General features: G+C 37.4%; 3 protein-coding genes across 3 annotated transcripts in view; 2 read left to right on the top strand and 1 right to left on the bottom strand.

Annotated features, from left to right (window-relative positions):
* LOC127650387 (protein NLRC3-like) overlaps nucleotides 1-8495 on the top strand; it is a 132929-nt gene extending 124434 nt beyond the window's left edge. Inside the window, exons 12-13 of the mRNA XM_052135785.1 lie at nucleotides 5179-5225; nucleotides 7735-8495. Coding sequence (XP_051991745.1) covers nucleotides 5179-5225; nucleotides 7735-8303 — 616 coding nt within the window. The 3' untranslated portion in view covers nucleotides 8304-8495. The remainder of the gene's footprint in view (nucleotides 1-5178; nucleotides 5226-7734) is intronic.
* LOC127650479 (uncharacterized) overlaps nucleotides 1-22988 on the top strand; it is a 1198408-nt gene that overhangs the window by 448501 nt on the left and 726919 nt on the right.
* Nucleotides 1-22988, bottom strand: part of LOC127650380 (NACHT, LRR and PYD domains-containing protein 3-like) — a 1539373-nt gene that overhangs the window by 178174 nt on the left and 1338211 nt on the right. The window lies entirely within an intron of this gene.

The raw sequence follows: 22988 nt of genomic DNA on the forward strand, positions 1-22988 counted from the left end.
GATGAAAAGATCTAAAACAGACATCAGAGATGTACATATATTAAACCTGTAAACACACAGTCACAAACATTGTTACACCTATCATTATGAGGACTCTCTATAGACACAATGATTTTTATTGTATATATTCTATCACCTAAACCTAAACCTAACCCTCACAGAAACATTTTGAGAAAAATAGTATGTACGTTTGAATTACAAGGACACTAGAGATGTCCTCATAAACCACATTTATAGCATAATACCTTCGTAACTACTAGTGTATAACCTAATAAAACCACCAAACACACACACACACACACTCTGAAGTGTCACGTGACGTCATTATAACAGATTTTGCATTCTTTTGATATTTTGTGTGTGGACATAACTCACTCTGGGGGGCATTCAAGGGAATTCCGAACCTACTCATGAAAAGAGAAAAACAAAATGATTCATGGTTTTGATTTAGAAAAAATACTTGAGTCTCTGAGTTTTTTTAAGCGTTTTGTACATATTTAAACATTATTTCAATTATATTTTCAGTGTATTCTGCTAACTTTCATTCATAGTTCTGCATGTCAACAAAATTTGAGACACAAAATTTTAAACTATTGAGGGGGTGCTCTGATTCACAAAATGAATGCCTGATATCCCCCCCTACAATCTTATTGTAAAATGTTAGCAATCATAAAATCATAAAGCCCAACAAATCACCCACATCAAGGACATTATCGTAAAGTGTTACTTATGAGTAAAAAAAAACACGTTTTAATTAATGGTTTTGATTTAGAAAAAACACTTTTGAGTGTCTGATATTGCTGCATGAAGGTGTTTTTTACTACATTTGTACAAAATATAGAGCATTTTCTTTTTATCAATCAAACTTCATTGGCGCAGAGTCCCCCTTCATCTCTATAAAGTGCTGTTTGGCCCATTTTGGCACAATTTAATGTTTGCACAAAAATGCACCACAATGAAAACTATTTAAGCAGTAAAACAAAACAAGAATACAAATATTTATTGTATCTTACCAAAGAAAATTTTGCAAAGCATTTTGTACATATTTAAACATTATTTCCATGATATTTTCAGTGTATATTGCACACTTTCATTGGTCTGCATGTCAAAAAAATATGAGACTCGGTTCCTAGATTAGTGTCACGTAAGACACTTAAAAGGGGCGGGGGTATAATCCCTGAAGGACCCCACCCGATTCTTATTTAAAAGTGTTCGCAATCATAAAATTATAATCCCCAACAAATCTCTCCCTATTAAGAACATTATTATTAGTGTTACTAATCACTAAATCCATCCATCTTCTAAAGCCAACTGTCCTATGCAGTGTCACATGTACTGGAGCCTATCCCAGCTGTCTCGGGCCATAATCACTAAATCATAAACCCCAACTCATAGCCAAGATTCCTACCTGTCCTTTACAGTGCTTTTGGACTTTAGTTGTACAAGAGATGACTTGAGGACAGTCCCCTAAATACAGAAAAGGTGACAAAGGGCACATTTTATTAAAGGTGCAGTATGTCAGAAACCCTTGTTATTAATGACACCTGTGGCCGTGAAGTGAACTGCAGCAGCTTCCTGTTGCTCGTGAACGCACACACTCCATAGGGAGGCGAGCGAGCATTTACCAAAACAATGATGTAACCTACAAAGAGACTGAATGTGATTCACCGGCATCATGCTGACAGATGAGGCAGCATAATTAAAATTACTTAGTTATGATTGTTTTACAAACTTTGAGACTGTATATTATATTTGACTCTCCAGTGCTGGAACAGGGCTAAAACAAAGTGTGGATATCGGTCTGACTATGTGAGACTGTAGTTTGAATAATCACTTTTCTTTGCATGATACATTGACTGCATTTATACGATAGCCGATGTCGGTGTTAGCTAGCTAGTCAGCTTTATCAATAGCTGTTAGCTAAATGTGGTGATGACAGTAGCTGTTTATAAAATAGACTGTACATTATAAATATGTTGACACAATTCAGTATTGATGTGATTCATCACAACTGACATTTTGATATATCGATGCACTATTGTTTTATAATAATAGATGATATATATTTTCTGTATAACCAAGTTACGCTAATGAATGGGTGTAAAGGGATCAATGGAAAGGAGGAGGCGAGAACCGGCTTTTCAACATAAATAATATTTTAATAATAAACTGAAACAAAGGACAAACACACACATGACGGACATGTCCGTAACCTATCTCTCTCTCTCTCGCACGATCCTCTGCAGTCGACCTTTATACCTCACGGAGGCATGATTAGCCTAATACGGGACCAGGTGTGTAGGATTACGACCCGGCCCCACCCTCCGCCCTGCCACAATGGGTCTTTTTGCATTATCTTGATCATTGTCTAGCATTCATTTCATGTGTTATTGTAGTTTAGCTAAAATGACACAGATCAATCCTTATGGCTCAATATGTCACATGCTTTGCAGTTATGTAAGTTTACCTGTCCAATAAGAAAAACACCAATTCAGGGTCCGTTTTGGTCCCCGAAACTAAATGAAGGTCCATCCAGGAATCAAATGCCCTGCCGATTTTCAATCTAGTTTTCACTCGACCACGATCACGTTCCCGCTTAGCCAGACGGGAATCAGTAGATCAATGTTTTTTTTGGCTTACTCAGAGTTTGTGTTGGAGTCGGTGTTGTGCTGGGACGTTTGCTGGATTCATCTCTAAGATAACGTTGTCTAGTGTTGCAGTTTGTTGTCACTGTTGAATAGTGGAAGAGAAGCACTGAGGCTCTCGGGAGCGCACATAAATGACACATATTTTTGATTTTCCCGGCTAAAGCGACCCGCTCCCTTCACATGAAAATCAGTCTACAGGCTTTAATAGGCAACCTAGGAAGTCTGTGAAAGGCTCATTTTATAAGTCGTGTTACAAGCCGTTCACACATTGGCAAAAAAAGGTGCTGCTTGCTTGATATACCAAAATATTGTTGAAATGGTTTTGCAGTATTTGGTTGGGTAAGACTTTCCCTTTATATTGGATGGGGAACACAGTGGACAGTGACAGTGATTCAGGGAAAAGGTCTTTTAGTCTCTTACTTCAGTTTTCTTGCCTTGACAGTAAAAATCAATTCTATATCAAAACTGCTATTCAAATAAAAGTGAAATGTTCAAATCTTACGGATCATAACAGAAGCAGCATCACTGGTAAATGATGCAAGAGTGTCTGCAGGTCTGCATTTCTCTGCTGTAATGATGTTGAAGATGGTTTCTGTAATAGTGGCAGCATCTCCAGTAGGGATGTAACGGTTTAACAGTTTCACGATATACCCCAGTTTAATAATAGATGATTTTCACACCATAGACATTCTTATTCACAGTATTGCATGAATATAAAATCTGTTTAAATATAAAATCTGAACTTTTCTAAAATCCAAATCAGTTTAAAGATGACATCATCAGATACATTTGATAAATCGTGATTTCCTCATTTTACATTGAATGGACACTTCATTTAAAGGCACGGCACGGGCTCATCTCACCACAAAGACATGTCGGACCCTGAACATTTATTTACACCATCAAAAGCTTTTTCTTGGTCCAAATCTAAAAATCCTACATTAAGATTATTGTCTCTGGCAAAAGAAATCAGATCATGTATTCAAAACAAATGATCAAATATTGTGCGTTTAGGAATACAATATGACTGGTCAGCGTGAATTAATTTAGATATGTAAAGTTTGAATCTGTTGGTTAATGCTTTGGACAGTATCTTATAGTACATTTATTTCACTGCTGAAATCTGCAGTGTGAGAGTATTTTGGACATTTTGGGTTTGGCACCATTAATGGTTCTCAGTTATTCTGTTTGGAAAGTTTGTTGCATCGTCCCATGAAATCTGTGGAGGATAATATATTTAGATGCAAACGGATTGTGTTTATATGAAATGTTACGATGAACTTATTTTCATTTTATATGATTTATTATTTGCTTAAGTGCAGCACAACAGCAAGACTACAATATGTTTAATACTAATAATATGTTTTATTTGTAAAGTACTAAATAGGGTTTATAAAGTGCATTAGCATACAGGAAATGAACAGTGATACTGTAGCACATTTGCTTGTGTTGTGCTCTGTCACTGTATTAAGCTCATTTAAAAGTGTTACAAATAAACACAATAGCACACAAATATGTTTAAAATGATGTACTCTCACATTAGATGATGACTCCAGTCAGATACTGACCTCAATAAAAGCTGTTTAATTGTACATTGAGCTGGTCGCCCTCATGGATGCTGCCATGTTGACCGCACATAACAAACTGTCTTGCAGTTGATCAGTTACTACCACTAATAATATCAATAATGATCACAGATAAACGGTGTGACATCAAGCACCAAGAGCGAGCACACAACGGTCTCATCAGCCGCCAGAGAGATTACGAGTCGCAGCAGTCCATCTTACAGACATTTTGTGTAGCGCAGCAGCAGTTAACAGGGGCGGTGCAGGATTTTTCACAGGGGGTCGGGCAGTGATCAGTCTGTGGTGTCAGTATAAAGTCCAAAACCACTGGTACTATTGGGACGTAATAAGAGCCAGATAAAAACTTACTGCTGCACTTTTAAAAGCGGCGCTAACACTGATCTGGAGCCGTTTCATAACCCAGGATTAAAAGTGTTGCTAATCACCTTTCAGAGTTACAAGTGTGAAACGTTACTTTACTGGAGGTTAAAGCGGGGTTAAAAGACAATAACCCAGGGTTAAGTGCAGTGTGAAAGCACTTGAGTTTATTGTTGGTGGGATGTTGTGTGTGTGTATTGCAGGGTGTCAAACTCAGTTCCTGGACCCCTCACACCCCTCATGTGTTGTAAGACTGTCAGTGGATTGAAATATTGAATTATGATTAATCACATATTTGTTTTGTTGTTAGTGTTAACACATTCAGTTCCAGGAAAACTAAATAACAGTCCTGTGTGTCTTTATTAGAGTCTTTTCTGAAAGTTTCAACTAGTTGATAAAAAATGAGGCTATAAAACCATCAAACTTTGACATGCCAATAAAGCTAATAAATATAAATTAATAAAGAGAGAGAGAGAGAGAGAGAGAGAGACATTCTCTGTGTGTTATTTCAGATAAAATCACTTTGAAGTAAGTTTCAGGTGAGCTGAATGTGATGTCATCATTTGTGTGTGTTTGTGTTTTTATAGTGTGGATCATGGAGGAGAGTTCAGGATTACAGCAGGACCACGCAAATGTAGGTCTACACACACACACACACACACTCACTCTCTCACACACACACACACACACACACTCACACTCACACTCACACATATACTCACACACACACACACACACACACACATGTTGTGTTTCCATGTTTTATGGGGACTTTCCATAGACATAATGGTTTTTATACTGTACAAACTTTATATTCTATCCCCTAAACCTAACCCTACCCCTAAACCTAACCCTCACAGAAAACTTTCTGCATTTTTACATTTTCAAAAAACATAATTTAGTATGATTTATAAGCTGTTTTCCTCATGGGGACCGACAAAATGTCCCCACAAGGTCAAAAATTTCGGGTTTTACTATCCTTATGGGGACATTTGGTCCCCACAAAGTGATAAATACACGCTCACACACACACACACACACACACACACACACACACACACACACACACACACACACACACACACACACACACACATATGCTCACACTCACACACAAAACAACAAAGATCCCCCATTTAGCCTTAACAGACTGTAGGGGCAAGTGCTGTTAGCGAGCACCTATGAAGGCCAGAACGGTACACAAGGGGGTGGGTGGCCATGACCGACCAACTTTGGGTGGCCATGACCGACCAACTTTACACCCTGCACCAGGTACTTATTTTAGGCTGATTCGACCTAGGGCAGGCCCGGGACCGGATCAGATAATCATCACTGGTGTTTGGCCATGAGCGGGAATCGAACTCAGGTCGCCAGGTTCGTAGTGCAGTGCGCTAACCACTACGCTACCGTGTGTAGAGGAGGAACTGAAATTAGGTGTGAAGGTAGATCGGGGGTGTAGGTAGTTTATTTGTAAATAGTGTCGATGGTCCAAAGGGAGATGGTGACGGTAATGCAACAATGGGTTTGTGAAACACCGAGAGCTCCTCATTCAGATGTTTCGGATGTTTAGACGCTCGCTTTGATAACTTGTTCTCTTGTTAGTTTTGACTGATTTTGACTTTTTTTGTAATCTGTGAATTTATAATTCATCTTGTTTTTTGTTTGTTTGTTTTGATTGATGAAACTGTTTATCTGTCAGTGTGTCGCTGTTACACGACATTATCTCACTGTCCGTTGTGTTCATTCCTTCACATTTCTGAGTTATTGGATTATTTTGAGTTTGTGCTGCAGGAAATGGGACGGGTAAATGATGTCACGTGATGTACATTGTGCACACTTAGAATATTCTGTTGTATAAACACACTCGGTCAGGGGCAAGTGACACCCGCTGTCATTTTTTGTTTGGTTAGTGAAGTTTAGATATGACGTCACGGACGCTGAAGATTTTTGTTTCTACAATTTATTTTGCCTTTGGGAGATTTATTAGATTAAAAAGATTAGAAAGATTTGACGTTTAGTTTTATTCATTTCTTTGGCACTGTCCAATTCCTTTTCCTCCTCGTCTTCACTGTTGATACATGCTGTAAATATTGTAAATAACACGTGGAAATATTTCACTACACTGATGATTTACACACACACACACACACACACTCACATACACACACACTCCCTTACACACACACACACACACACACACACACACACACACACACTCACATACACACACACTCCCTTACACGCACACACACACACACACACACACACTCACACATGTTGGTCTACCTATCATTATGAGTACTTTCCATAGACATAATGATTTTTATACTGTACAAACTATCCCTGATAGCTAACCTGATTCCCCTAAACCAGAAAAGTTTCTGCATTTTTACATTTAAAAAAAAATATTATTCTATTAACAACAGAAATGTCCTCATAAATCACATTTATAGCATAATAACCTTGTAATTACCAGTTTATAACCTAAAAAATTGTCCTCTAAAATCATATAAACAAGCACACACACTCACACACACTCACACACACACACACACACTCAAACACACACACACACACACACACACACACACACTGGTTTAGTGATTGTTGTGTTTTAAGTGTTTTTTCTCTTCTTGTGTTCAGATGTCTGTGATCTCACACTGGATTCAAACACACATACACTCACTCACACACACACACACACTCACACACACACACACACACACACACACACACTGGTTTAGTGATTGTTGTGTTTTAAGTGTTTTTTCTCTTCTTGTGTTCAGATGTCTGTGATCTCACACTGGATTCAACACACACACACTCACACACACACACACACACACACACACACACACACACACACACACACACACACACACACACACACACACACACACACACACACACACACACACACACACACACACAAACACACAAACACTCACTCACTCACACACACACACACACACACTGGTTTAGTGATTGTTGTGTTTTAAGTGTTTTTTCTCTTCTTGTGTTCAGATGTCTGTGATCTCACACTGGATTCAAACACACACACACACACACACACACACACACACACACACACACTGGTTTAGTGATTGTTGTGTTTTAAGTGTTTTTTCTCTTCTTGTGTTCAGGGGTCTGTGATCTCACACTGGATTCAAACACAGTAAACACTGAACTCATTCTGTCTGAGGGGAACAGGAAGGTGACACGTGTGAGAGAGCGTCAGTCATATCCTGATCATCCAGAGAGATTTGATGAGTATCATCAGGTTCTGTGTAGAGAGAGTCTGACTGGACGCTGTTACTGGGAGACTCAATGGAGTGAAGTTGGTGCTGATATATCAGTGTCATATAAAGAAATCAGCAGGAAAGGAGTGAGTCGTGACTGTGTGTTTGGACTCAATGTAAACTCCTGGAGTCTGGAGTGCTTTAATAACACATTCACTGTCTGGCACAATAAAAACAGAACTGACATACGTCCCCCTTCACACGACTGTAAGAGAGTAGGAGTGTATGTGGACTGTCCGGCCGGCACTCTGTCCTTCTACAGCGTCTCTGACACACACACACTCACACACTTACACACACTCATCACCACATTCACTCGACCCCTCTATGCTGGATTTGGAGTAGATTATTCTGGTTCCTCAGTGTGTGTGTGTGAAATTGATCATCAGAGACACACACACGTAACTGGATGAGTGAAATACACTCACCTAAAGGATTATTAGGAACACATACTAATACTGTGTTTGACCCCCTTTCGCCTTCAGAACTGCCTTAATTCTACGTGGCATTGATTCAACAAGGTGCTGAAAGCATTCTTTAGAAATGTTGGCCCATATTGATAGGATAGCATCTTGCAGTTGATGGAGATTTGTGGGATGCACATCCAGGGCCGCAGCTCCGTTCCACCACATCCCAAAGATGCTCTATTGGGTTGAGATCTGAGTGACTGTGGGGGCCATTTTAGTACAGTGAACTCATTGTCATGTTCAAGAAACCAATTTGAAATGATTCGAGCTTTGTGACATGGTGCATTATCCTGCTGGAAGTAGCCATCAGAGGATGGGTACATGGTGGCCATAAAGGGATGGACATGGTCAGAAACAATGCTCAGGTAGGCCGTGGCATTTAAACGATGCCCAGTTGGCACTAAGGGGCCTAAAGTGTGCCAAGAAAACATCCCCCACACCATTTCACCACCACCACCAGCCTGCACAGTGGTAACAAGGCATGATGGATCCATGTTCTCATTCTGTTTACGCCAAATTCTGACTCTACCATCTGAATGTCTCAACAGAAATCGAGACTCATCAGACCAGGCAACATTTTTCCAGTCTTCAACTGTCCAATTTTGGTGAGCTCTTGCAAATTGTAGCCTCTTTTTCCTATTTGAGGTGGAGATGAGTGGTACCCGGTGGGGTCTTCTGCTGTTGTAGCCCATCCGCCTCAAGGTTGTGCGTGTTGTGGCTTCACAAATGCTTTGCTGCATACCTCGGTTGTAACGAGTGGTTATTTCAGGCAAAGTTGCTCTTCTATCAGCTTGAATCAGTCAGCCCATTCTCCTCTGACCTCTAGCATCAACAAGGCATTTTCGCCCACAGGACTGCCTCATACTGGATGTTTTTCCCTTTTCACACCATTCTTTGTAAACCTTAGAAATGGTTGTGCGTGAAAATCCCAGTAACTGAGCAGATTGTGAAATACTCAGACCGGCCCGTCTGGCACCAACAACCATGCCACGCTCAAAATTGCTTAAATCACCTTTCTTTCCCATTCTGACATTCAGTTTGGAGTTCAGGAGATTGTCTTGACCAGGACCACACCCCTAAATGCATTGAAGCAACTGCCATGTGATTGGTTGATTAGATAATTGCATTAATGAGAAATTGAACAGGTGTTCCTAATAATCCTTTAGGTGAGTGTATATGTCCCTATATCACAAGTGACGCCGTCATATATGCGAAATATAAGACAATATATCACATATATACATATCTCCAGATATATGTTGATACAAGTTTATAACATATATAAATTGTCCGTATTAAATGAGTATATTGACATATATTAATACGATGTATATGATTATTATTTATATAATATTGTATGTTATGACCATATATTTCACCAATATGTTTAATTTATTTATGCAAATGTATTTAAACAATATATTTTACATGCTTATGGTTTCCTTAATTCATTCCTTGTTTTTCTTATTTGAACAGTTTGAACTTTTAACAAGTCTACACAATCCACATTTCATTTCATTTCTATCCCATTTTAGAATTAGCACAATGTTTCATTATTATTTTACCTTATCTGGCTCATAAAAACAAAACAAATACTACACAAACTTTATCATCAATAACCATATATCAATATCATCAATTTCTATATGTAAGAAAATACATACATACACATTAATACATGCACTACATATGCAGATGCACACAGAATAATACACAGTTAATATATGTCTCCAAACACAAAAATACCCCAATAAATATCTAGGGACTTCAAATATAATATAATTGAAACACATTTCTATGGGCTGAAATAACATCGATAAAAGATTTATTCATGTAACGTTACAGTGTGCAACAGTTCTGGCTTTATTTTGCAAATTTATTGTTTAACCACTTCAGCTCTGCAGGATATTTTGAATTTTTTAGAGAATTAGGCATATCTGAATTTAAAAGAGCGTCCTGCCCACATACATTGGAGTAAATGGATAGAAATTGTCTCATTTTACAGAAAACACTCTAAATTTCAACACAGTGGTGGAATATTGCATATATTTTATTACATTTATTCACAATGTTTTGATAAACACATATAAAATATCATAAAATATATAAAATTTTAATAATTTTTGTATTGTCATTCACAAGTTTGAAATGCACTGATGTCATGTCATGATGTTATGTAGTTTGATTGTTTGCTCTTTTGCACAGTTATTATATTCAAGGACGTGTCAATGTAGACAGTGCAGATATCAAACTGGTCTTTATTCTACAGCAAGGCAGAAATCTTGGTGCAGATGCTGCATCTGTACATAACAACCTTGAAATTCTTAACCAGTCAGCTGGGAATACCAGCACAAGGCAGGGTCAGCAGCAGTCCGTTCAGCAGTCGGGGCAGAGTCAAACAGTGGACCAAGATATGGCCAGGTTTCAGTTTTGCAGTCATGACAATGACAAAACAGCAACATTTTATTTAGCATGCATTTACAATACAACAATAAATTTGCAAAATAAAGCCAGAACTGTTGCACACTGTAACGTTACATGAATAAAACTTGTATCGATGTTATTGGTTACTTCAGTAACACGGACTTACTTCAAGCTGCCTTGAAGGACAAGAGGAGGAGGAAGATGATGCCGCTCCGTGTCTCTCCTGAGAGCTCATCTTTACAGACTGATCGAAGACGATTATTAGACGATCGAAGGTCTCATATAATATTAAATTATATAATTATAGGTCAAATATTATTTACATATTGTTAGTAAGTAATACAACAAAGCACGACGTATTGCATAACTACAAATCACCGCGAGAGCTTTCAATATGCGCGCCACTGAGTGACGTCTGTACATCCGGGTCAGAGAGCACCTGTCCATCAAAAGCTCACTATCCAATCAGAGTAGATCACTGTTAAGCCCACCCCCACGAGAGGTTTGTCTCAAAACAGCAAGCGAAAAACTGCGAAGCGTAAGCGAAATCTGTGGCAATGTATTCAGAATCCACGATTTGCGAAAACGAATCGTTGAAAAACATTAACAAAAAATGAAGCATATTTGAAGAGCCTGTTAAATTCGTGCGACTGAGTTCATTTTTTCATTTGAATTGTGTTTTTCTTCTTTTGTAATGGAATATTTTTGATAGTTTCTGAAAAAGTTACGTTCAGTTTTATAAAGTTACATTCATTATTATTGACACAATCGTAATTCCATAGTTTCATGGCGGGTAACGTACTGTGCTCCAAAACATTGGTGCTGATTGGCCCAAGAGGAGTCCTGTGCGCCAATGAACGCTATCTATCGATCTGCGCTCGATTGCTCTTCCTTCATCCTCCAACTACCCGGATGTCTGTCTCAGTAACTTGAAATTGAATTTGAGAACTGAATCTGAATTGTGAGAAGTGAATGTGAAGATATATAGAGAGTTTAATTTTCAGTGAGGATCAAATTTCATTGGACTTCAGTTCCAAACGAATAAATTCAATTTCAAATGATACAATTCAGATTCAGTTTTTGAATAAATTCAATTTTAATTAAACAATACAATTTCAAATTATGTGATTCAAATTCAGTTTTTCAATGCAATTATTCAAGTTTAGCCATTCAAATTCAAATATAAATGGTTCAAATTCAGTTTCTGGTGGCACATATTTCAGCCCATACATTTCTGGGTTCTCCACTAGCATTAAAATAAATAAACTTTGGTGATGTCAGACATGAAAACAAATGAAACAGTTACTTCATAATAATGAAGAAAAGTCATAATATCATCACATCTGTGCTGTTCCAAAGGCATGTACAAACATTTGTGTTTGAGTCATATAGAGGTTTATGGTAATACATAACCCCATAATATCGGGAAGCCAAATGATGCAGTGGGCCTTTACAAATCACTTTCTATTGTGTAGTCCAGTATCACAATAATGTCTACAATTGCTATACTTGTATCAGACACAACCCCAGACTGCTGATCAGCTTCTATACCGCTGCACAAAAGCATCATGACTTATTGCTGTGTGGTATTCCGGCTGCACTGCTGCACACAAAACTGTATATGCAGAGGGTTGTGAAGATGAAAGTATTGTCAGCACCCCTCTCAAATCTGTGTGACATCTATTCAGACGTGTTCTCACATGGGCCACAAACATCCAGCAGGATCACTCACATCCTGCAAACCCCTTTTTGTCACCCTCCGCTCCCCAGGAACACAGATTAATCGGTTACGGAACAGCTTTTCCCGCCAGAGCTGTGGACAGGCTGCAGAAACCATAGCTACTTCTATCAATCCAGCTTCCCTCATACACATGTACACACATACACGTATCACAAACACACACATAATATACATATATTACATGTATGTAGATAATGCTGTAACTGCAGGGTTTAATGTAATAACATAATCTGTGCAATAATGATTTTAATGTATTGTAATGTAACGCATTTTAAAGTATTTGTTATGTGCTGTACATTTTATTTTATTTTTTTTTATTGCTTGAACAACAGTTACAAAACTTGAACAAATAAAATTAAATAAATAATAATAATAATAAAATAAAAGGGCCAGGGTCAAGTATACAAAAATATATAAGATACAAAAAACGGTATAATAAACCAAACAGACGTTAAAAGGCTTTGACAATTCACAAAATCATAAATGTGTTCAATAAATGAATGGTTTTAACAGCTTTTTTGTTTGTACTATCCTTAATAGAAACCATATAATGTTCTAATTCTTTCAATACCACAGAAAAAAGAGGTTTCTGATTGCTAAATTTACACCGATGAATATGGAACTTAACAAATATAATCACCAAATTAATAATATACGCTTCATTTTCCATACTTTTTTCATATTTGACAAAACCAAATATTACATGTTCATATAACAAAAGGAAGTTGCAATCCAATTTGTCATTAATAAATTTAGAAACTTCCCACCATAACCTCTTTGTATACTGACAATGCCAAAAAATATGAGGTACAGTTTCTGGTTGCAAAAAACAAAATGAACAATTTACATCTATATCTTTGTTAAATTTGGATAGAAAATGTTTAGCGGGGTAAAATTTGTGCAATATCTTAAATGAAATTTCCTTGACCTTATTTGTAATGATATATTTATTAGGCAACAGCCATATCTTACTCCAATTCCTAGTTCCAATAAACCTTGACCAATAGGAAATGGCATGTGGTTTACTAACTAGTTCTTTCTGAAAAAGTGAACGTATAACCTTATTGTTTTTGCTTGTCGAAAAACAAACTTTACCACAAAACGTATCAGCTAGATGCAGTACAGGCACACTTTTAGAGTATGTAATACCTCTACATACCTCTACAAGAGACAACACCTGGAGAAATAGCACCAATTACAGAGGCAAATTCTTTAGGTGAAACAGGGAAATTGAAATATGAAAGGAATTCATCATAAGTCATCAAATACCCTTGACAATTCAACAACTGTCCCACCAAAAGGATACCCCTGTCAAACCAAGTTTTCAAAAATATGCTCTTATGTTTGTACAAAATATTACAATTATTCCATATGTAATAATGATGTGGTGAAAAATTATGCTTGTAAATTAACTTCCAAGCCAAAAGTGCTTGCCTGTGAAAAGCTGACAGCTTAACTGGGAGTTTTTCAGTTTTATAATCACACATAAGCAAAAACGGAAGGCCACCAAGTTTGTCAAAAACCGAATTAGAAATCATATTCCACATGGAATTAGTGTTTTTTAGAAAATATTTCAACCAGTTAATTTTAAAGGTGTTATTTAAGATAGAAAAATCCAAATAATCAAGTCCCCCATTTTTATAAGAATTAACAATTACAGATTTTCTAATATAATGTATACGGTTTTTCCACAAAAAGTTCAGCATAATTTGATCAATTATTTTAGTTAATTTATTATCCGTATGTATCGAGGTAGCTACATAAGTAAGCCTAGAAATACCTTCCGCTTTAGCCAATAAAACACGACCTTTGAGTGACAAATCTCTCTGTAACCAAATATTAAATCTGTTCTTTACTTTTTTAATCACTGGATCAAAATTTTGTGAGATTCTCTCCTTCTCATTTTTAATAATAACCATACCCAAATAAGTTGGAGCATCTTTAACAGGAATATTACAAATTGTTCTGTCTTGGCAGCTTTTTAAGGCAAACAGTTCACATTTATGTAAATTAAGGCATAGACCTGAGGCACTGGAAAAAATTCCAATGAGCTCGACAGCTGACTGGATTTGATCAACATTTTTCAGAAAAAGAGCTGTGTCATCAGCCAACTGACTTATCAGGACACTTCTCTCTTCAACTTGAATTCCCTTTATCTGACTTGATTTAATGAAGTGACAAAACGCCTGAGCAACAACGAGAAAGAGGTAAACAGAAACTGGGCAACCTTGCCTAACTCCTCTTTCCAGATTAAATCTTTGTGTAGTGCCATTATTCAATTTCACAGAACTATTTCCACCTGCATAAAGAGTTTTCATGGCATTACAGAAATAAGCCCCTAAACCAAAGTGTTCTAAACAATAAAACATAAAAGGATGCTCAACAGAATCAAAGGCTTTGAAAAAGTCTAAAAAAAGTATAAAGCTATCATCTTTTATAAAGTCAGAATAATCAATAAGATCAAAAATAAGTCTGATATTATTAAATATATGTCTATTTCTCATAAACCCAGATTGATTTTCGTCAATAATGGAATCTAAAACTAATTTGAACCTTTGGGCAAAGACATGCATAAATATTTTATAGTCATTATTCAACAGACTAATGGGTCTCCAATTATCAATAAGCAACAAATCTTTCTTTGGCTTAGGAATCAAACACATTATACCTTGCGTCATAGTTGTAGGAAGTTGTGAGCACTTTAAGCTTTCAGAGTATACTTCAAAAAGAAATGGGGCAAGAATCTCAGAAAACTGCTTATAGAACTCAGTGGTAATTCCATCATTACCGGGTGATTTATTACATTTTAAATGTTCAATAGCTTGCTTAATTTCCGTAATCGTTACTGAGACATCACATAACTTTTGGTCCTCTTCAGTAATTGTTTTAACATTCTCAAAATATTTACAAAAAGACGTCATATTATGCTCACTGAATTTAGAAGTGTATAAATTAGAGTAATAATTATAGCAAAAGTTAGAAATTGTGTCAAAATTATCTGTAATCAATCCATTAACATTTATTTTAGAAACAGAATTTAATTTAGCCCTCGACTTTTCAAGTTTAAAAAAATAAGCAGACATCTGCTCTCCGTGCTCTAACCATTTTTGCCTTGATCGAATAAAGGCACCTTGTGCTCGCATTCTGTACATAATATCAAGCTCATTTTGGAGCTCTGATAGACGCAATCTCTGTCCTTCTAACAGGTCCACAGTGGGAATGTTGGAAATGGCTAAGATTTCACTAACAACTTTCTCTTCCATAAGACATTGTGATTTAACTAATGTGCTACTAAATTTCCTCAAATATTTTCCAATTTCAAATTTTAATAATTCCCAATTATGACTGAACAACCCATCCTTTTTGGCTTTAATCCAGTAATGATTAATGAGTTTTTCCTATTCCTGTTTAACTGCATTCAATTTAAGCAAAGAACTGTTCATTTTCCAGTATGAATTATACTTGTTACAATTTATGTTTGGAGAAATATTAATTTTAATTAATATGGCCTTATGGTCAGTTAATGGTGTTGCCATAACATTAACACAAATATTGTTCCCATCAAAATGGTTAGAGACAAGCCAAAAATCAATCCTAGAACGTCTAGAGCCATCCTTGTTACTCCAAGTATACACAATATCATCTAAATTTCTCTCTCTCCATATGTCAATCAGACCAAATCTGCCCATAAACAACTTTAAGTTAGCATTTAAATTTGAAGGTGGTCTTGGTGGCCATCTATCTATTGATTCATTTAAAACAACATTAAAATCACCCCTATTATTAAATAGGAATCAGGAATTTGGATAACCAATGTTTAAGCCTTTCCTCCAACAAACATAATAACCGGTCATTGTCAGATTTACAATTATATCCATAGATATTAACTACTAAAAAATTACACTAAAACATTTTAAAATTAAGCATATAAAGTGGCCGTTTTCATCACAGTCCGAATGCAAAACGTCACCTCTATAATTATTTTTCAGGCAAGAAACCCCTGCTGAGTGTTCGGTTCCATGAGACAGCCAAATATCACTACCCCATTGTGATCTCCAAAAATTAACATCAGAGGCAATAGAGTGTGATTCTTGAAAAAATACAAAGTCATTATTAAACCGCTTAGTAAACAAAAACAAAGCCTTACGCTTAACGCTTTCTCTTAAACCCCTGGCATTCAAAGAAATAATAGAAAATGACATCAACAACTAACTCTGAAACAACTAAACAAAACAACAACAACAACAACAAAAAACTTTTAACCTCTTATAAACAGTCAGTTATATAAGGTTTAGGTTGGCAAAAAGGTCAACCACATAATAACACCATATTTTTTGTAATTTGTGCAAATAAGCGCCTCTAAAATAAAAAATAAAATAAACTTCCTTCAACTACTTTAACAGCTCACAGTCCAAAAGTAGGCCTACAGATCTGTATATAAGATCACGCAAAAACACTTCTTGTTACTTCAACTCCATTCGAAAGTCAAAACAATACAGGCTCATAAAAAAAAACAATACAAATCAGTCAATATTAGTTTCCAGCTCAGTTGACAGTGAGGATAATTTCACCTTGCCCTTGCACAAAGGCTCTGCCTCCAACAAAATAAGCAGTTTTCCCAGCCGCTCAAGCTTTTTGAACTTCCGGCCACAACTTCATCCTTCTTTCGCGATCTCCTTTGGAAAAGTCCTCCCTGAACTGCAAGCCCCTGTCCCGCAGATACGAGGAACTTTTGGCAGCCTTCCAAACTGCATCTCTGTAGGAGCGCGTGGAAAACTGCAGTATGGTTGCTCTAGGCCTACCGCCGCTCTGTTGCGCACTCCCGAGACGGTGAACAACATCAATGGCACCTGGAAGCTTATCGCTTTAGCTGGGAAGAACAGCTCGACAAATCTTGATAACTTCTAGACGAATATTTTCATCCGCTGCTTCTGGAATGCCTATGATCTTCAAATTGCGCCGTCTCATGTAGGTTTCTAGATCATCCATTCTTCTTTCCAATTTGCTAATCGGCTGTTCAATTTGATCCACACGCCGCTCCAAGCACACCACCTTTGCTGTAACAGTCTTTAAGTCAGATGACACAGCATCCACTTTTTCTTTCAAGTCGGATATCTTTCTTTCTATTGCGTCAGAGCAACTGTTGATCAGCTGGGTTATGTTTGCCAGCTGAGAAGAAATATCAACACTTGTATTATCACTGGCCTTTTTCTTAGCAGCTTGTGGCTTGCTTGGAGTAGCAGGTAGAGCTGGGAACTCCTCTTCTGCCAGGCTAAACGCATCCTCTTCGCTCATGTTGACAACATAATCATTCCCGCTGCTAACCACTGAGACCGTGCTTATGCTAGCGCCAGCATTACCCTTTTCAGAACTTGCCGAGAGCCCTCGTTTACGAACCATAATGAAGCAAAAAGTAGTTGTCAAATATGTAACAGGCTGTTGCAACTTAAAAAAAAGGACCAGAAAAACTAATTACTGTTTATAAGCAACATTTATCGAACAACTTGGTGCAAGCTCTCAAAATAGCGACCGTTCAGGCTGCCATCTTGGTCACGCCCCCCCTTATGTGGTGTACATGTAGTGGATATTATTATATACGTTACGTCATTATTAGGCGCGCCAAAATTCAAACGCAATCAAAAGACCGCCAAATTACGCGCATTCAGGATAGAGACCAACGGATGAAGAATGTTCGCCCTTGTCGAGTGGAAAGAAGAAACGGATAATGAAAGTTGGAGCATTGTTCCAACATCACACATAAAACATTCAATATTAATGATTTCTTAGACGGACTTGATGACAGATCTGTATATTTAATTGGTGGAGAGGTGGATTGAAGAATCTAAAGGCGGATGGCCTTTGCACGAGGCAACGGTGCATAAAGTTGCAGGTAAATTCATTTCTGAACTTTTATTATAATTCACACATTGATTGCACAGAGAATAAATCATTTAAATAATCACTGGACTGCATGAGCTGTTTATAAGAGACTGATCAGATCGAAGCTACAGATCGGATAATTGAGCAGATATTCACCGTGTTTAACTGTTACTTTTATTTTATTTTTTACATTGAACGTTACTATTAATACTGATTTACTGTGTGCGTTGCGTTTTCATGTTCATGTTTAAGAGCTAACTACCAGCAGGCCCAGATTACACTGCAGTGCATCATTCTAAGATCTTTAAATGTTTATGCCAGAATAATATCTTAAAGTAAGATTTCAGCTGTCAGACACATTTAGTGGAGAACAAAATACAACATTTGCCTTTAGAGTCTAGAACTAATACAATAATACTGAAGTACAAATATCTCAAATTTATGCCAATGTAAACAGCATGTGTGCTAATATTTTGAACACTGTCCCCCATCATGACATCAAAACTTGCATAAGTGAAGTATTTTATACTGTATTTTATTTGAACACAAAATAGCAAAAGACATGGGATTCCTTCTTAAGATACATCCGTGGAAAGAAAGAAAAAGAAGAAGAGGAACAAGAGGAGGAGGAAGACAAACAAGAGAAACAAAAAAACCTGCTACTTTCTGTCAGGACTTTAGTATTTGAATTGAATTATAAAAATGATTAAATGAATAAGAAGTGTTGTAAATCTGTTTTGAATTAAGTTGTTTTTCAAATAAAGGTTTCAGAGTCAGTGAGATTGTGTGAGTGTTTTATTGTACTTACTCTGTAACTTCATGAACAAGAGGGTAACAAGCAGCACTTTAATGTACAGCCCACAATGTCACACTTACACTGTATCTACATGAACAAGAGGGTAACAAGCAGCACTTTAATGTACAGCCCACAATGTCACACTTACACTGTAACTACATGAACAAGAGGGTAACAAGCACCACTTTAATGTGCAGCCCACAATGTCACACTTACACTGTAACTACATGAACAAGAGGGTAACAAGCACCACTTTAATGTGCAGCCCACAATGTCACGCTTACACTGTAACTACATGAACAAGAGGGTAACAAGCAGCACTTTAATGTACAGCCCACAATGTCACACTTACACTGTAACTACATGAACAAGAGGGTAACAAGCAGCACTTTAATGCGCAGCCCACAATGTCACACTTACACTGTAACTACATGAACAAGAGGGTAACAAGCACCACTTTAATGCACAGCCCACAATGTCACACTTACACTGTAACTACATGAACAAGAGGGTAACAAGCACCACTTTAATGCACAGCCCACAATGTCACACTTACACTGTAACTACATGAACAAGAGGGTAACAAGCACCACTTTAATGCACAGCCCACAATGTCACACTTACACTGTAACTACATGAACAAGAGGGTAACAAGCACCACTTTAATGCACAGCCCACAATGTCACACTTACACTGTAACTACATGAACAAGAGGGTAACAAGCACCACTTTAATGCACAGCCCACAATGTCACGCTTACACTGTAACTACATGAACAAGAGGGTAACAAGCAGCACTTTAATGCACAGCCCACAATGTCACACTTACACTGTAACTACATGAACAAGAGGGTAACAAGCACCACTTTAATGCACAGCCCACAATGTCACGCTTACACTGTAACTACATGAACAAGAGGGTAACAAGCACCACTTTAATGTACAGCCCACAATGTCACGCTTACACTGTAACTACATGAACAAGAGGGTAACAAGCAGCACTTTAATGTACAGCCCACAATGTCACACTTACACTGTAACTACATGAACAAGAGGGTAACAAGCACCACTTTAATGCACAGCCCACAATGTCACACTTACACTGTAACTACATGAACAAGAGGGTAACAAGCAGCACTTTAATGCACAGCCCACAATGTCACACTTACACTGTAACTACATGAACAAGAGGGTAACAAGCAGCACTTTAATGCACAGCCCACAATGTCACACTTACACTGTAACTACATGAACAAGAGGGTAACAAGCACCACTTTAATGCGCAGCCCACAATGTCACACTTACACTGTAACTACATGAACAAGAGGGTAACAAGCAGCACTTTAATGCACAGCCCACAATGTCACACTTACACTGTAACTACATGAACAAGAGGGTAACAAGCAGCACTTTAATGTGCAGCCCACAATGTCACACTTACACTGTAACTACATGAACAAGAGGGTAACAAGCAGCACTTTAATGTACAGCCCACAATGTCACGCTTACACTGTAACTACATGAACAAGAGCGTAACAAGCAGCACTTTAATGCGCAGCCCACAATGTCACGCTTACACTGTAACTACATGAACAAGAGGGTAACAAGCAGCACTTTAATGCGCAGCCCACAATGTCACGCTTACACTGTAACTACATGAACAAGAGGGTAACAAACACCACTTTAATTTACAGCCCACAATGTCACGCTTACACTGTAACTACATGAACAAGAGGGTAACAAGCAGCACTTTAATGTACAGCCCACAATGTCACACTTACACTGTAACTACATGAACAAGAGGGTAACAAGCAGCACTTTAATGCACAGCCCACAATGTCACACTTACACTGTAACTACATGAACAAGAGGGTAACAAGCAGCACTTTAATGCACAGCCCACAATGTCACACTTACACTGTAACTACATGAACAAGAGGGTAACAAGCAGCACTTTAATGCGCAGCCCACAATGTCACACTTACACTGTAACTACATGAACAAGAGGGTAACAAGCAGCACTTTAATGCGCAGCCCACAATGTCACACTTACACTGTAACTACATGAACAAGAGGGTAACAAGCAGCACTTTAATGTACAGCCCACAATGTCACACTTACACTGTAACTACATGAACAAGAGGGTAACAAGCAGCACTTTAATGCACAGCCCACAATGTCACACTTACACTGTAACTACATGAACAAGAGGGTAACAAGCAGCACTTTAATGCACAGCCCACAATGTCACACTTACACTGTAACTACATGAACAAGAGGGTAACAAGCAGCACTTTAATGTGCAGCCCACAATGTCACACTTACACTGTAACTACATGAACAAGAGGGTAACAAGCAGCACTTTAATGTACAGCCCACAATGTCACACTTACACTGTAACTACATGAACAAGAGGGTAACAAGCAGCACTTTAATGTGCAGCCCACAATGTCACGCTTACACTGTAACTACATGAACAAGAGGGTAACAAGCAGCACTTTAATGTGCAGCCCACAATGTCACACTTACACTGTAACTACATGAACAAGAGGGTAACAAGCAGCACTTTAATGTACAGCCCACAATGTCACACTTACACTGTAACTACATGAACAAGAGGGTAACAAGCAGCACTTTAATGTACAGCCCACAATGTCACACTTACACTGTAACTTCATGAACAAGACTATATTTCCCCAGTATTAAAAACAGACAGTTGCAATAGTTTTAACTGCCTTGAAACAGGGAAGCCCAAACTAAAACAGCTGCAATACTGATATCAAAACAAATGACTGTATAAATGCACTGATATGAACCCCGTAATTTAATAAAGTCTTTATGTATTTGTACACTATTAATAGAAACAGGTGCAGTGTATGTTCTGGCTCTCAAACGTAAGATTGTTGTCTATCATAATAGCACAAGTTCCCCTTACTTCTAAAATACTTACAGTATAAATCAATTATTTTCCTGGTTGTTGCCCCTTTATTCTAGGGATGGGCATTTTTCTCAAATATTGTATTAGAATATAATTATTCGTTTATTTAAATGTCGTTTAACGAGAAAGATGTTATAAGTTTAATTTTTTTTTTATTTTTTTTTTTATCACCATTTCTGAACAAGCTTTCATTAGGCAATATACACAACAAGCTTACTATATATTTTAAGGTTTTCTTTTAGTTGAAAACATTTAACAAAAAGCATTTAAGATCAAGCAGCAGGAACGGAAACGCTAATAAAGCAGACTGTGCAGTTATTGAACATACATGCACTTTCGAGTCAGCATTATCATGTTTCTATTGTTTCACCTTCATGTTGAGAAACACAATAATATCCACATGCTCGAGTGAGAAAAGCGGCTGCGCTGACAGATGATGCAGAGACACAGTGTGAAAAGTGAAGTTACTAACAGCACTTAAACCTGTCTCCCTCAACGACACTTAAAGAAGCATATGTCTCAAAATCATTTTGCTACCAGAAGATATCATCTCGGATCACGATTGCCTCGGGTTCAGCTGCGCTTTACCTGCAGTCGTTAATGCAGTGATGGACTATGGAGCCAAATCAATCTCATTAATAATTCACACACAAAAAATGATTCACACATGCGTAGACAATTTCACATGCATGAAACCTAATTCACGTACACAAAAAAAAAACATATATTCACAAAAAGCTCTTCACATGCGCAAAATAAAAGTATCCAAACGTAAAATACATTTTACAAACGCAAAACATACTTCATAGATATACAACTAGTCGCAAAAAGTTTGGAATGTGTAAAATGTACG

The sequence above is a fragment of the Xyrauchen texanus genome, chromosome 10 (genome assembly GCF_025860055.1).
Source record: "Xyrauchen texanus isolate HMW12.3.18 chromosome 10, RBS_HiC_50CHRs, whole genome shotgun sequence".
NCBI classification, from domain to species: Eukaryota; Metazoa; Chordata; class Actinopteri; order Cypriniformes; family Catostomidae; genus Xyrauchen; species Xyrauchen texanus.